At 36.8% G+C, this 15,512-nt stretch overlaps 1 protein-coding gene and 1 non-coding gene across 2 annotated transcripts; one reads left to right on the plus strand and one right to left on the minus strand.

The window, feature by feature from the left end:
* Positions 1-9,839: 9,839 nt before the first annotated feature.
* Positions 9,840-11,189, minus strand: LOC128296598 (uncharacterized). Its single transcript, XM_053032031.1, has 2 exons — positions 11,023-11,189; positions 9,840-10,119 (listed from the first exon to the last, which is right to left on the minus strand). The coding sequence occupies exons 1-2, from the start codon at positions 11,187-11,189 to the stop codon at positions 9,840-9,842; spliced, it is 447 nt and encodes a 148-aa protein (XP_052887991.1).
* Positions 10,825-10,931, plus strand: LOC128279951 (small nucleolar RNA R71). The gene has a single exon (XR_008270135.1). It is a non-coding gene; the product is annotated as a small nucleolar RNA R71 (small nucleolar RNA).
* Positions 11,190-15,512: the final 4,323 nt, after the last annotated feature.

Raw genomic sequence — 15,512 nt, forward strand, 5'->3', positions numbered from 1 at the left:
TGAAGGAGCATTGTTGATGAAACCCACCCCTCTGTTGGTCGGGGAGGAGGAGAAAGGATCGGAAGCCTTTCTCCAAATGATGAGTGCATGGTACACTGAGTTCGTTCAGACGAACCCAATTGTACGACCTCCCCACCTCCCCAATTCCTCAACCTGCACTCGATGCCTCAAGGTATGGATATGATAAAATTTCACGTAACCCCATTGATGAATTCGTAAACAAGGGGCTGAAGAATTTAGAGCAAATATTGATGATGATGCGAGAGAGCGAGTTCGCTTGAAAATTCAATCCGGTATTTGACGAATTATCTTGTACACCTGAAGAATGTTTGAAATGCGCTATATCTTTGTTGAGGATTCACTTATAATTGGTGGAAGACTTTGATTTCGATGGTACCGAAAGAGAAAATAACTTGGGAATTCTTTCAAGAAGAGTTTCAAGAAATATATTAGTGAAAGATTTTTTGATCGAAGCGTAAAGAATTTCTTGAGTGAAGCAAGGTAATATGATTATTACGAATATGAAAGAGAGTTTGTTCGATTAAGTAAGTATGCCGAGAGTATGTTCCTCAGAGGCCAAGATTTGTCAAGATTTGAAGACGGGCTCAACGAAGACATCAAGGTATTTGTTGGAATTCTTGAATTAAAAGAAATGGTAGTATTGGTTGATCGAGCTTGTAAGGCGTAAGAATTACTTAAAGAAAAGAAAAAGGTAGAGGTGAGACTAGAAATTGGAAGAAAAGACCGATGAGTGGTTCATTTTCACAGGAACCTGGAAAGTCAAGGAATATGAATCCTCGCTCCCAAGCTTCATTGGGCAATCATATGGCAATTATAAGAAGCAAAATGTGGGTCCTAAATCCTAGACTACTTCGGCAGCCAGTGTAGGGAACTCGAGATTTGTTAAACCTGAGTGCCAGCGGTGTGGTAGAAATCATTTTGGTCCGTGTAGAGCAAATGAATGTTTTCGATGTGGTTCTTCGGATCATTTTATTTGAGACGCCTTGAGAGAGTGAAAAGAAAAATTTCGAATACAAAAATAAGTGGGGCGGATTCGAGAGGAAGATATCCAAGAAAAGCTAGGAGCGAAGCAAGCAAAGAAGAATGAAGCCGAGGATGCACCAGTTAGACTCAAGGAAGGGCTCCGCTAGAACTTATGCTATTAAAGCGTGAAGATGCTTCCTCACCGATGTGATTACCGTACATTTTCCTCTATAATGTTAATGTTATTGCTTTGATTGATCCCGGTTCTACTCATTCATATGTGTGCATGAAATTGGTGTCTAGTATGAATATACCTGTTGATAACACAAAATTTATGATTAGAGTGTCGAATCCGTTAGGCAAATTCGTGACTATCGATAAAGTATATAAGAAATGTCCTTTAATGATTCGGGATCATTACTTTCCGACCGACTTGATGTTGTTTCCGTTTGATGAGTTTGATGTTATTTGGGGTATGGATTGGTTGACATTGCATGCTGCTAAAATAAATTGAAAAGAAAAGATTATAGAATTAAAGTGTGGAAATGGTGAAACTCTGCGGGTTGAATCAGATAAATCAGAGGCATTGCCTAGTGTGATTTCTTCAATGTCGGCTCAAAGATATCTGAGAAAGGGTTATGAAGCTTATTTGGCGTATGTAATTAATACAAAAGAAGTTGAAAAGAAAGTTGAATCGATCTTGTTGTGTGTGAATTTGCGGACGATTTCCGGAAGAATTGCCGGGTTTGCCTCGATCGGGGAAGTAGAATTTGGTATTGATTTGATACCGAACAGCTCCAATTTCGATTGCTCCGTATAGAATGGCACCAGCAGAGTTGAAGGAATTAAAGTCGCAGTTGCAAGAGTTGACTGATAAAGGTTTTGTGAGACCGAGTTTTTCACCTTGGGGTGCTCCCGTGTTATTTGTGAAAAAGAAGGATGGTTCTATGAGGTTGTGTGTTGATTATCGGCAGTTAAACAAGGTGACAATCAAAAACAAGTATCCGTTGCCAAGAATTGATGATTTGTTTGATCAACTAAAAGGAGCGACATGGTTTTCAAAGATTGACTTGAGATCTGGGTATTACCAACTGCGGGTAAAAGAGTCGGATGTGCCTAAAACTACTTTTAGAACAAGGTATGGTCATTATGAATTTTTAGTTATGCCATTCGGATTGACAAATGCTCCTGCTGTGTTTATGGATTTAATGAACCGCATATTTCGGCCATACTTGGACAAATTTGTTGTGATGTTTATAGATGATATTTTAATTTATTCAAAAGATGAGACAGAGCATGCTGAGCATTTGAGGATAGTTTTGCAAACTTTGAGAAATAAGCAGCTATATGCTAAGTTTAGTAAAAGTGAATTTTGGCTCGGGAAGTTGGATTTTGGGTCATATTGTTTCGTGATGGTATACGGGTTGATCCTAGTAAATTTCAGCCATTGTTGATTGAAACCACCGAAAAATGTAACTGAAGTTAGAAGTTTCTTGGGGCTAGCTGGGTATTATAGGCGGTTTGTAAATGGATTTTCTATAATTGCTGCTCCTATAACTAGCCGAAAGGATGTTAAATTTGAATGGACGTAAGAATGTCAACGAGTTTTGAAGAATTGAAAAGTTATTAACAGAGGCACCAAGTGTTAGTACAAATTTAATCGTAAAGAATTTGTGGTGTATAGTGATGCTTCTCTAAATGGTTTGGGGTGTGTGCTCATGCAAGAAGGAAATGTCTGGCATATGCTTCGAGGCGTTAAAACCTCATGAGAGGAATTATCCTACTCACGATTTGGAATTGGTCATGTGGTGTTTGCTTTGAAAATTTGGCAACATTATTTGTATGGTGAAAATGTCGGGTATATACCGACCACAAAAGTCTTAAGTAGTTGATGTCACAAAAGACTTGAATTTGAGACAATGAAGATGGTTGGAGTTGTTGAAAGATTACGAGCTTGTTATTGATTATCATCCGGAAAAGCGAATGTGGTTGCGATGCTTTGAGCGAAAGTTGTTGTTTGCTTTGAGAGTTATGAACACTCAATTGAAAGTGTCGATGATGGTTCGATTCTAGCGAGTTAAGAGCAAAACCAATGTTTTTGCAAGAGATTTCAAGCTCAGAAAGATGATCAAGATTTGCAAGCCAAGAGAAAACAGTGTGAAGTGGATACAGAGTTAGATTTCAAAATTGGTTCTGATGGGTGCTTAATGTTTAAAGATAGGATTTGTGTACCAAAGAATGAGGAATTGATTCAAAAGATCCTACAGGAAGCACATAGTGGTTATTTCTCGATTCATCCGGGTAGTATGAAAATGTATAATGACTTGAAGAAAATGTATTGGTGGAATGGAATGAAAAGAGATTTATCAGAGTTTGTGTCCAAATGCTTAATTTGTAAACAGGTGAAAGCTGAACACCAAGTGCCTTCGGGATTACTTCAGCCTATTATGGTTCCTGAATGGAAATGGGATCGGATTACTATGGATTTTGTTTCAGGATTGCCATTGACTCCAGGAAAGAAAGATGCCATCTGGGTAATAGTTGACAAATTAACTAAGTCGGCTCATTTTATCCTGGTACATACGAATTATTCGCTTAACAAGTTGGCTGAACTGTATATTAGAGAAATTGTTAGATTACACGGAATACCATTGTCGATTATTTCAGATAGAGATCCAAGGTTTACCTCGCGGTTTTGGCAAAAGTTGCAAGACGCGTTAGGTACAAAGTTAAATTTCAGTACTGCTTTTCATCCACAAACTGATGGGCAATCAGAGAGAGTAATTCAGATTCTTGAAGACATGCTCAGATGTTGTGTATTGGAATTTCAAGGAAGTTGGGAAAGATACTTACTGTTGGTGGAATTTGCTTACAACAATAGTTATCAGACGAGCTTGAAAATGGCACCTTATGAAGTATTGTATGGTCGTAAGTGTCGAACGCCTCTGTATCGGACTGAACTCAAGGAAAATCAGATTTATGGAGTTGATCTAATAAAAGAAACTCAAGAAAAGTGAAGATAATTCGAGATTGTTTGAAAGTCGCTTGGATAGATGTAAATCTTATGCAGACTAAAGCGAAAGGACATTGAATTTCAAGTTGGTGATAAAGTATTTTTAAAGGTGACTCCGTGGAAGAAAGTCCTTAGATTTGGACGGAAGGGCAAATTAAGTCCGCGTTTTGTTGGGCCGTATGAAGTAATTGAAAAAGTTGGACCGGTAGCATATCGGCTAGCATTACCACCTGAATTAGAGAAGATTCATGATGTGTTCCACGTATCTATGTTACGTCGGTATCGTTCAGATCCTTCACATGTAGTTTCACCGACAAAAATTGAACTACAATCAGATATGACCTACGAAGAAGAACCGATTAAGATTTTAGCTCGGGAGGTCAGACAACTAAGGAATAAAAATGTTGCACTTGTGAAGGTGTTGTGGCAAAGGCATGGAGTAGAAGAAGCTACATGGGAATCCGAAGAAACTATGAGAAATCAATACCCACATCTGTTTACAGGTAAGATTTTCGAGGACGAAAATCCTTAAAGGGGGGAGAGTTATAATATCCCGAATCAGGGCCTAATCGGAATAGTGGTTTCGTGACCATAAATCCGAGATAGAAATAATTATTTTATAATTATTTTGAAGTTTATGATATGATTGCATGATTGTGTGAAAATTTCGTGATGAAATTCTATGCCTAAAGTGCTTAAATTGAAAGTAGGGACTAAATCGAATAAGTTGCAAAACTTGCATTCTAGAAGTTTTTAGTATGAAATTGTTTTGGAATATTAATGAGGAGGTCTTAAATAGAAATTTTACCAATTTCAAGTTCATGGACAAAATTAGGACATGGAAGGAATTTTTGGAAAGTTTAGTAGTAAGGATATTTTGGTCATTTAGTTATTAAAATGAATTAAAAACAAAATTAAAAGCCAATTTTTTTGTCCATCTTCTTCATTAGGCCGAAATTTCAAGGGTTCTCCATAGCTAGGGTTTGTTTCAAGCTTCCAAGCTCCATAGTAAGTGATTCCAAGCCCTGTTTTTAATGTTCTTTACGTTTTTGGAATCCCGGTAGCTCAATTAAGCTTATGTTAGCAATAATTTAACCTAGGGTTTATATTTGGAAAAATATCCATAGGTGAAATTTGTGTATTTTGATGTTTTATGATAGAATATGAAGTTTTAAATTATTTTAGACAACTTGTACTACTCGATTTTAAGCAAAAACGAGTAAAAGGGATTAATCGGTAAAAATACCTAATAGTCACAAGTACATGTTAGAGTGAGAATTTGATGTTGCCATAGAAGAGAAAAGTGATCAACATGTTGTAAAACATAAGAATAAGGAATAAAGTTTAATCCCGAGCCTAGGGGCAAAAATGTAAATATGCAAAAGTTTAGGGGTAAAATTGTAATTTTGCCAAAATTTGAGTTAAGGATTAATTTGATAATGTGAGTATTAAATAAGGTAAATGTGTTATTTTAGATCAAGAAAGACGTGGAATCGACCTCAATCGAGGAAAAGAAAAGATTGTGGACTAAATTGCAAAATCCTTGTATTTTGGTACCAAGTTAAGTTCATGTGTAAATAATGTAGCATAAATGTTATTTTTAAGTTATTAATGTTAATTATATGATATGCTGATTTTTAATCGTGAAATATTATGCTTTGTGGTTAATGTTGAGTAATATGCAAATTATGTTTACTACTTGATAAATATGAATTGCTACCGAGTATCGGTTCTGATATTCCATGGAAGACGGCAAATGTGAGATCCAGGGAAAAAGCCCGTTTGAACCTTAGGAATAGATTAGGATACAAGTGACATGTCACTAGGATGGTTGAGCATCCGAACTCGTTGAGTTGAGTCCGAGTTCATTTATGGATGCGAATGTCCGAACTCGTTGAGTTGAGTCCGAGTTCGTGAAATGTAACTAGGCATCCGAGCTCGTTGAGTTGAGTCTGACTTCACTTATGGATGCGAACGCCCGAGCTCGTTGAGTTGAGTCCGAGTTCGCTTATGGGCGGGTTACATGATTGCTTGATTGCATATATGGCACTTATGTGCAAGTTATCCATGTATCCAAATTATATTCCGATGTGTTCAACGGGTAAAGTTTTACTCAAATGGAAGAATACTCGAGATGAAAAGAGACGTATTGGTAAGTGATGAGAAATGGATATTTTAGACAGGTATGTATTTAACCCTCGGGTTGAGTGTTGATTACAACCACGATAAGGTAATAAGATGATGAAAAATGATTAAAAATGTGATAAGTGTGTTGATGATATATGCTAATGTTGATTAGTCGATTGTTTGTTATGTTATTTATTATTTACATATGAACTTACTAAGCATTTATGCTTACTCCTCCTTCTTACTCATTGTAGTTTTGGACAAGCCGTTCAGAGTCGGGATAGGTCGAAGGCTCACTCACACTATCAGGAAGATTTTTGGTAAATGGCTTGTAAATTTAAGTATGGCATGTATAGCAATATACTTATTTTGTGTAAATGATCTTATCATATGGTGACAGAATGGTTGAGAAAATATTTGATAATGATAAATTATGAAAATGGTAAGTTTAGATTATGTTTGATGTTAAGGAAAATTACTAAGATACTTTGTGCATAAAAACTCATAAGAGGGATGAAATTTACCATAAACAGAATACCACAGCAACACTAATGCGAGTTTGAAAATTTACTAAAAATCATATAAATTGAATGTGGTGATGAACTACATATCAAATTGAAGCTTATTATGTCTAGTTTCACATGAAACAAATTAAACAGGTAAAGGAATTATATGTTAGAAGATATTTGAATTTTAGTGAAATAGGGTCATAGCAGTTTCTGAATTTCCTGTTCCTACTTTATAAATTCACCATAAGTTGTAAAGATATAATTATGTGGTTTGTTTTATATCCTCAGAATCCTTATTGAGTCTAGTTTTAGTAGAAACAAATCTCATAGTCATATGAATTTTGTACAGAGAGAAATGTGGTTCGTAGTAAACAGAGGTCAGACCAGTCAAGTCCTGAAACAGGGGTAACTTTAACTAATAAACTGTACTAATTGGCCCAACCAAAAATTATAGAAAAAAATTAATAGATAGGTATATGAGTCTAGATTCAGGAAAAATTTACGGATCTTGATTTTGAGTTTCTTAACTCGAGATATGATTTTTCTTGTGACTGTGACGCAAGTAGGTTAAAAGCTGTGAATGTAGAAACAATAATCCAAAGTTCTAAAAATGTTAAACTAAGCTTAGTAACACCTCATACTCGACTCCGGCGATGGTCTCGGGCGTGGGGGCGTTACAATTTACCTTCAGTATGTGTTCATCTGGAAACATCTCTTGATTTGGTATAAAAGGAAAGTTCCCTTCTTGCAGCTCTAATCTAGACAAGTGATCCGCTACTTGATTTTCCACTCCCTTTTGATCTTGAATTTCTAGATCAAACTCTTGAAGTAGAAGTACCCATCGGATCAACCTCTGCTTAGTGTCTTTCTTAAAGAGTAAGTACTTAATTATCGAGTGGTCGGTATAGACAGTCACTTTGGTACCTATAAGATAAGATCGAAACTTGTCAAAAGCAAACACAATAGCTTTCTCTGTTACCGTATAATTCAGTTGAGCTCTTGTCAGAGTTCGACTTGTGTACTAGATGGGATAAAAAAACTTTGTTCCTTCGCTTACCCATGACAGCTCCTATTGCGAAGTCACTTGCGTCACGTATCAATTTGAATGGAAAATCCCAGTCTGGTGTGACTATTATGGGTGCCGTAACTAACCAAATCTTCAAATCTTTGAATGCCTTTAAGCATTCCTCATCAAACTTGAATGTCGAGTCCTTCTCCAATAATTTACATAAGGGTTTAGCAATTTTGGAGAAGTCCTTGATGAACTTTCAATAGAAATCGGCGTGGCCCAAAAAGCTCCTAACACCCTTTACAGATGTTGGAGGTGGGAGTTTCTCAATAACATCTACCTTTTCTTTATCTACTTCAATTCCATGTCTCGTTATCCAAGGCCCTAGAAAAATCCCTTCTCGTATCATGAAATGGCACTTTTCCCAGTTGATTACTAGGTTTGTTTCTTCGCATCGCCTTAGTACCTTGGCTAGATTGGCTAGGCAATTGTCATACGTATCTCCAAATACTAAAAAATCATCCATAAAAACTTTGAAATACTTACTCAACCATGCCAGTAAAAATAGACATCATACATCTTTGAAATGTAGCAGGTGCATTACATAAACCAAATGGCATGTGTCTAAATGCAAATTTACCGTACGGGCAGGTGAATGTTGTCTTGTATTGATCTTCTGGTGCTACTGTAATCTGATTATACCCTGAATATCCATCAAGAAAATAGTAGTAGTCTCACCTCGCGAGTTTATCCAGCATCTGGTCTAAAAATGGAAAAGGAAAGTAAAATTTCCTAGTCGCCTTGTTCAGCTTTCGATAATTGATGCAAATTCTCCATCCCATAACCATTCTAGTCGGTATCAACTCATTATTCTCATTTTCAATGACCGTGATACCTCCTTTCTTTGGCATGCACTGGATCGGACTTACCCATGAACTATTTGAGATGGGGTAAATTATACCCACATCTAACCACTTAATGATTTCTTTCTTTACTACGTCTTTCATGATGGGGTTTAGTCTTCGTTGTCCATCAATCGTCCCTTTCTCGCCATCTTCTAGTATGATCTTGTGCATGCATACAGATAGGCTAATACCGCGGATATCGGCTACGGTCCATTCGATAGCCCTCTTAAATTGTTTCAACACCAAGATGAGTTTCTCTTCTTGCTCAGTAGTTAATTCTGCTAAAACAATCACAAGCAGAGTAGAAGAGTTACCTAAATAAACATATTTTAGATGTGAAGGTAGTACCTTGAGTTCTAATTTAGGTGGCTCCTCGATTGACGCTTTTTGTTAGGCATAATCCCTTTCCTCTAACTCCAAAGATTCAAAGTGGGATTGTGGAATAAATCCCCTTTGATTAGCTTCTAAAAAAGCTAAGTATTCATCCTCCTCTTCGTCATTCGGAGGATCTGATGTCAAAATTTGTTCCAACGGATCCTCAACGTAGTTGAGCTCATTCTCCACTATTAAATCTTCTAAATCAGATACTGCAGAATAATCATCAATTGTGTCAAGGAATAGCATGAACTTAAAAATGTTAAATGTTACCTGGTCATCTTGAGCACACATAGTAAGCTCGCCCTTCTGCCTATCAATAAGGGTCCTTCCGATTGCTAAGAATGGTCTTCCTAAGATAATAGGAACTTCTTTGTCTGCTTCAAGGTCTAGAATAACAAAATCAACAAAGAAAATAAAGTTATCTACACGTACTAATATATCCTCGATTTTTCCTTCTGGATGTGCTAAGGATCGATCTTCTAGTTGAAGTGTAACTGTAGTAGGACTAACTTCAGCTATCCCCAACTTTCTAAATATTGACATAGGCATCAAGTTGGTACTCATACCCAAGTCACATAGTGCCTTACCACAATATGTTGCTCTATGGTTGCAAGGTATGGTAAAATATCCAGGACCCTTCAACTTTGGGGGTAGTTTGTCTTGAAGATATGCACTGCATTCCTTTGTTAGAACTACCGTCTTAAATTCTCCGAGTCTTCAATTTTTAGACAGGATATCCTTCATGAATTTGACATAGTTTGGCATTTGCTCAAGTGCTTCAACCAACGAGATGTTGATATGAAGTTGCTTGAGTATGTCTCAAAACTTCTTGAATTGAATCTCCTATTTCGCTTTTGAAGTCTTTGAAGGTAAGGTAGTGGTGGTTTCTTTACTGGAACTGGTTGATTCGTCTTCTATGGTAATTCTGCATCTGACAGGGTTGTTAGTTGATCAGAATTAGCTAGTTCTGAAATTACCTTATCTGGTTTTGCAGATTCTGGTTCTTGTGAAATTGGAATTTCAACGCTCGGTTGATCTTCCTCTGATTCTTGAGCATCAGCTTGCTCTTTTTCAGCTTCAATGGTGTTAGGCTCTACTCTCTCTCCACTCCTCAATGTTAATGATTTGCAATGCTCCTTCCTCAAATTTCTCAGATTCTCCGTATCACTAGGTAAAGCACTTGGTGGTCTGTTCCTAAGTTCAGTTGCAAGCTGGCTTATTTGGTTTTCAAGATTTTTCAACGTAGCTGCTTGGCTTTGGATTAACGCGTCATTCTTGGCCATGTATGCCTTCAACAGATTTTCTAAGCCATTGGATAGTTTGGCTTGGGTTGGTTTTTAAACTTGTTGGGGAAAACTTGGTGGCTGGGTCGATCTAGGTTGGGTGTAAATATTACTAGTTCTAGCTCTTTGGCTACTCCAGGAAAAATTCGGGTGGATTCGCCACGACGGGTTATAAAAATTGGATTGCAGTCCTTGCCTTCCTCGATTTTGGTTCTAATTACCTACATAGTATATGGATTCTAGGTTTGATGGACATTCTTTGAAAAAATGTCCTTCCCCGCAATAAACACAGGCTATATTTTCAAATTGATTTGGTGGCTGTGCTGCAAAACTGTTAGACCCATTAGTAGTAAGATTTTTAAGCATTGAGGATATTGATGATACCTGAGATGCGAGTGAAGTAAGAGCGTCTACTTCATGTATTCCAGCAACTCATCTTCCTGACGATGTTCGGTTGGTTGGCCATTGGTAATTGTTGCTGGCAATCCTCTCGATAATTTCATAAGCCTCATTATAAGACTTAGAAAGGAGAGCACCATTAGCAGAAGCGTCCACTACCATCCTCGTGTGAACATTGCGACCATTATATAATGTCTCAAGTTGGATGCAATGAGGGATTCCATGATGAGGGCACTTTCGTAATAACTCTTTGTACCTTTCCCATGCCTCATACAAGGACTCATCATCCATTTGTTGGAAGGCAGTGATCTAGTTCCTCAACTTAGCATTATTGCTAGGTGGTAAATAGTTCATAAGGAATATTTTTGCTAACTCTTGCCATGTGGAAATTGAGTTCGGTGGCAATGAGTTCAACCAGGCTCGAGCTCTGTCCCTCAACGAATATGGGAACAGCTTCAATCGTAATGCATCTTTGGGTACTCCAGCTAACTTGAAAGAATCACTCACCTCCATAAATAGTCTTAAATGTAGATGATGATCTTCGGTAGGCATTCCACTGAATTGGCCCACTATCTGCGGCATCTAGAACATGACTGGCTTCAGCTCGAACTGTTGTGCCTCGATTTCAAGTCTCCTAATACCCAGATTAAGATCATTAAATACTGGCACAACATACTGTCGTAGAGCTCTATCCCTATCATCAGCAATAAGGATAGGATTTTGAGCAGGGTTTGCTCCATTTCCTTGATTCAGATTTTCAAAATTCATTTCTTCGGTCATTCTCTGATTCGCTTGTCTTCTTTGCTCTTGAAAATTTTGTTCTATCTTAGGGTCTACAGGGAGTAGGTCAATAATTCAGTTAATACTCATAAACTCTTGAAATAATCACAGAAAAATTAATTAAGTTAAAAATTAAATAGAAAATCAAACCAAAATGAAAAACTAACACATTCACAAATAATGACTTTTTAAAACAGTCCCGAGCAATGGCGTCAAAAACTTGGAACGACAAAAATGTGCAAGTGTACACAATCGTAACAAATAATAAAGTGACAAGTAAATGTCAAGTTATCATACCCACAGGGATTGTGAAAAGAATTATTTATGAATGCAATTTAAAACACTTTGGTGAAGGAAAAGATTTTTTTTAAAGATGGTGATTAAAAACTTAAGAAAGTTACTAATTTAAATAAATAAAAAAATGAAGTAAAAGAAAGTTCTAAAGCACGATTTCAAAATAAGATTTAATCAAGATGATATAATTGTGTTGGATTAATTACACTTCTCATCTTAGAATTATTAAACTGATGTTTATATTGTTACGAATAAAATCACGGCAACCCGATAATTTGCTAACTTATGAACATACTTACGTACCAGAATCCATTCATCTCTTGACATATTCTATGTCAATTCAACCGACTAAACAGATTCTAGCAAGCAAACATGTTATTGCACATATATACTCATTAAACTGAACTAACCTCTTACATATCCCTATGTCAATTCAAACAATTAATTAAATCGAACAAGCATATAAAAGGCTATGTGAAATAACAAGGTAGCCCTACCTTGAAACAGTTTAATCATAATAATCTTGCAAGTTATGCAAGGTAATAATATCGCCAGATACATTTCTAATTTAACCTTCAGCTACCATAGAAGAATAAACATGCACTGATTAAGTACTGTGTCAATTAATTACAATTTCAATCCGTTTAAATAATTAATTCATTATTTACCTCACAGTCGTAACGTAAGAATAACTTAAGCATGATTTTACTTAATCAAGCATTTTACCGAGGCCTATAACAACATAAACACAATTTTAACAATTTAAGAAGACGAAATGCAATCAACCCAACATGAATTAAATTCAAGCTAAGCTGATTAAATTAACCATTCCAACAACATTAATACTCATAGATATGTTCATCATAACAACAACAAAAATTAAAGAGATAGGGAATAAGAATAAAATCTGGTGGTTTTTCGAGGCTTGACTTGGTTACTCCGTTCTTCCTTCTTGTTGTCCTCGCCGACCAAGGCTTCGATGAAAATTGAATTGCTGATCCAAAATGGTTGAAGAACACCCCTTTTCCAAGGGAAGAAACTGACACAAGAACAAGGGAATTGAAATGGAAAAATGAGAGAAAATGAATGAGAGATGAGGGAAGTGTTGTGAAATGAATGAGGAATGCATGAGATGCCTTGAATAATCAGCCAAGGGGGGCTTTTATAGCTAAGTGTGGCAGCTGAAACTTTCTAAAAATAGCAGCCAAAAAGCCACCCCTTGGCTGAACACCTCTGTGGCAAAGTTGATGCTTTCAACTTGGCTAAAAATGGCTTGGGGCAAATCCAAAAATCCACCAATTGTGGTGGGGGTGGGTTTGAATGCAACTTTGACAAGACTTAAAGGGCTTCTTTGCAAACTTAATTAATCAGCTAAGAAGCTGATTTAGGTCAGCATATGGCCAATTTTGGGCTGCCCAATCTTTGATCGGTTCACTTCAAAATTTTGGGCTGCCCAATCTTTGATCGGTTCACTTCAATCAATTCGGTTCAACTGGACCACTTTTTCCATAATTAATTAATATTAATTTATTTAACCCAAATTAAATTGGGTATAAATTAAAAATAATTATATTATGAATTAATACACATAATTGGACCGTCTTAGGCTGGAATTTAATTCGCCTTGATACTTCAAATTGCTTCTTGGTTTTGTGCTTCAAGTAGTGTCTGCCGAGCCATTTTTCGCCTTTTGTGCAATTCTGTCAAAAATAACCAAAATTACTCAAAATTAATTATAAAATTAACTAAAATTCATCATGTTCATATTTTAAGTATAATTTAATTATTCTATAAAAATTAATTATTTTTCGACAAGAATTTAATCGAAACGGTATGATTTTAAGCTAAAAAATGTATGTAAAAATGAGTAAATTTTCGTGTTTCTAGAAACTCGGTCTTGCAAATCCTCTATCAGTTAATTCTTGCAAATGAGACTTTAATTCTTTTAACTCGATCGGAGCCATTCTATATGGAGCTATCAAAATCGAAGTAGGTCCCAGCATTAATTCAATGCCAAACTTAACTTATCGAATCGGAGGTAATCCCGGAAGTTATTCAGAAAACACATCAGGGAACTCACAGACAACAGGCACTGATTCAATTTCTTTTCAGTCACTTTCGAATCAATCACATAAGCAAAGTAGGCTTCACAACCCTTTTTCACATATTTCTGTGCTAACATCGAAGAAATCACTGCCGGCAAACCATTCAGATCATTAGACTCAATTCGAATAATCTTATCATTCTGGCATATCAAATCAATAGTCTTTCGTTTGCAATTTACAATAGCATGATGAAAAGTTAACCAATCCATACCTAGAATTATATCAAATTCATCGAATGGTAATAACATCAAATCCGTCGAACAACATGAATCTCAAATCATCAACGGACAATTCTTACACACTTTGTCAACCAAAACACACCGACCTAAGGGGTTCGATACTCTAATTACAAATTCAGTAGACTCCATAGGCAAAGTCTTACTGCTCACTAAGTTCATGCATATATAAGAATGCATTGATCCTTCTATCATAAAGGTAAATGTACCCGTAATGACATCTGGAGACGAAGCTTCCTCATGAGCTCGGATGTCGTAGGCTTTGGCAGGTGCTCTAGCCTCAGATCATATAGCAGTATCTTTAGTCCCTCTTTGACTTTCGCTAACATTTCTCATATTTCTAGAAGGTCTACCCTGAGCTGATGTGTTACTCGGTCTCAGATTTTGTGCAATCTCTTGTTCAACAAACTCAGAACAATCTCGGATAAAGTGATCTAAAGATCCACATTTAAAACAAGCCCGATCGTACAGTCTACAATTGTCGTGACGTCTTTTCCCACAATGTCTACCCTTGGGTCAATCGGATCGGACATTTCCAACACTTGCAACAGAAGTAGCTGGAGCTTTGAAGTTCGAATGTAATCTAGCACGATCTCTACCCTAATGTCCCACATTAGCCTTTGAATGGTTAAAATCATCTCGGAATTTCTTTGATGCCGAATGAAATGACTTGCTCGATGAACTTTTTCGCACCTCTCTAACCTTTGAGTTGGCTTTTCTTTTCTCTTTCCCGAGTTCTTCAGCTTTACATGATCGTTCAACAAGCACAACAAACTCTTTTATTTCCAGAATCTTGACTAATAATTTAATGTCTTCATTCAAGCCATCCTCGAATCTTTTGCACATAATTGCTTCAGTCGAGACACATTCTCTTGCATACTGGCTCAATCTTACAAATTCTCACTCGTATTCCGTAACAGACATATGGCCCTATTTCAACTCAATAAACACTTTACGTTTCTGATAATGAATCTCTGAATCATGTATTTCTTTTAGAATTCAGGTTGAAAGAAATCCTAGGTGACTCGTTCTCTAGGAACCATTGATATCAACGTCTTCCACCAATGATAAGCCGTATCTCTCAGAAGTGAAACGGCATATTTTAGACATTTTTCGGGAGTACATGACATTTCATCAAACATCGTATTGTATTCTCGAGCCAAAACTCAGCTCTCTCAGCATCATCATCAGTAGTAGCTCAAAACTCTTCAGCTTTATATTTTCTAATCTTATCAACCGGAGGCTTACTCAAATGAATCAGCTCTACAGCTTGTGGCACGACAGGGACTTGCGGAGGATTGAGCGGGGGTAAAGGTTGTGCCACAGCTAGATTGGTTCTAATATACTGGGTAAACCAATCATTCATCATTTGGTAAAAGGCTTGTTTAGCCTCTCCCTCATGGCTACTAGTAGCAGGTCTAGAATCAGATTGTGCTGTCCCTTAAGCAGAAGCTGGCGCGTTACATTCAACATCGTCAGCTACAACTCGT

The sequence above is a fragment of the Gossypium arboreum genome, chromosome 8 (assembly GCF_025698485.1).
Source record: "Gossypium arboreum isolate Shixiya-1 chromosome 8, ASM2569848v2, whole genome shotgun sequence".
NCBI classification, from domain to species: domain Eukaryota; kingdom Viridiplantae; phylum Streptophyta; class Magnoliopsida; order Malvales; family Malvaceae; genus Gossypium; species Gossypium arboreum.

Excerpts from the sequence above, each read along its gene's own strand:
- LOC128296598 (XM_053032031.1), bottom strand. The coding sequence starts at position 11,189 with ATGCCGCAGATAGTGGGCCAATTCAGTGGAATGCCTACCGAAGATCAT. Across the intron at positions 10,120-11,022 it reads AGGGACAGAGCTCGAGCCTG|GAACAGACCACCAAGTGCTT; the intron begins GTTGAACTCATT and ends AACTGAACTTAG.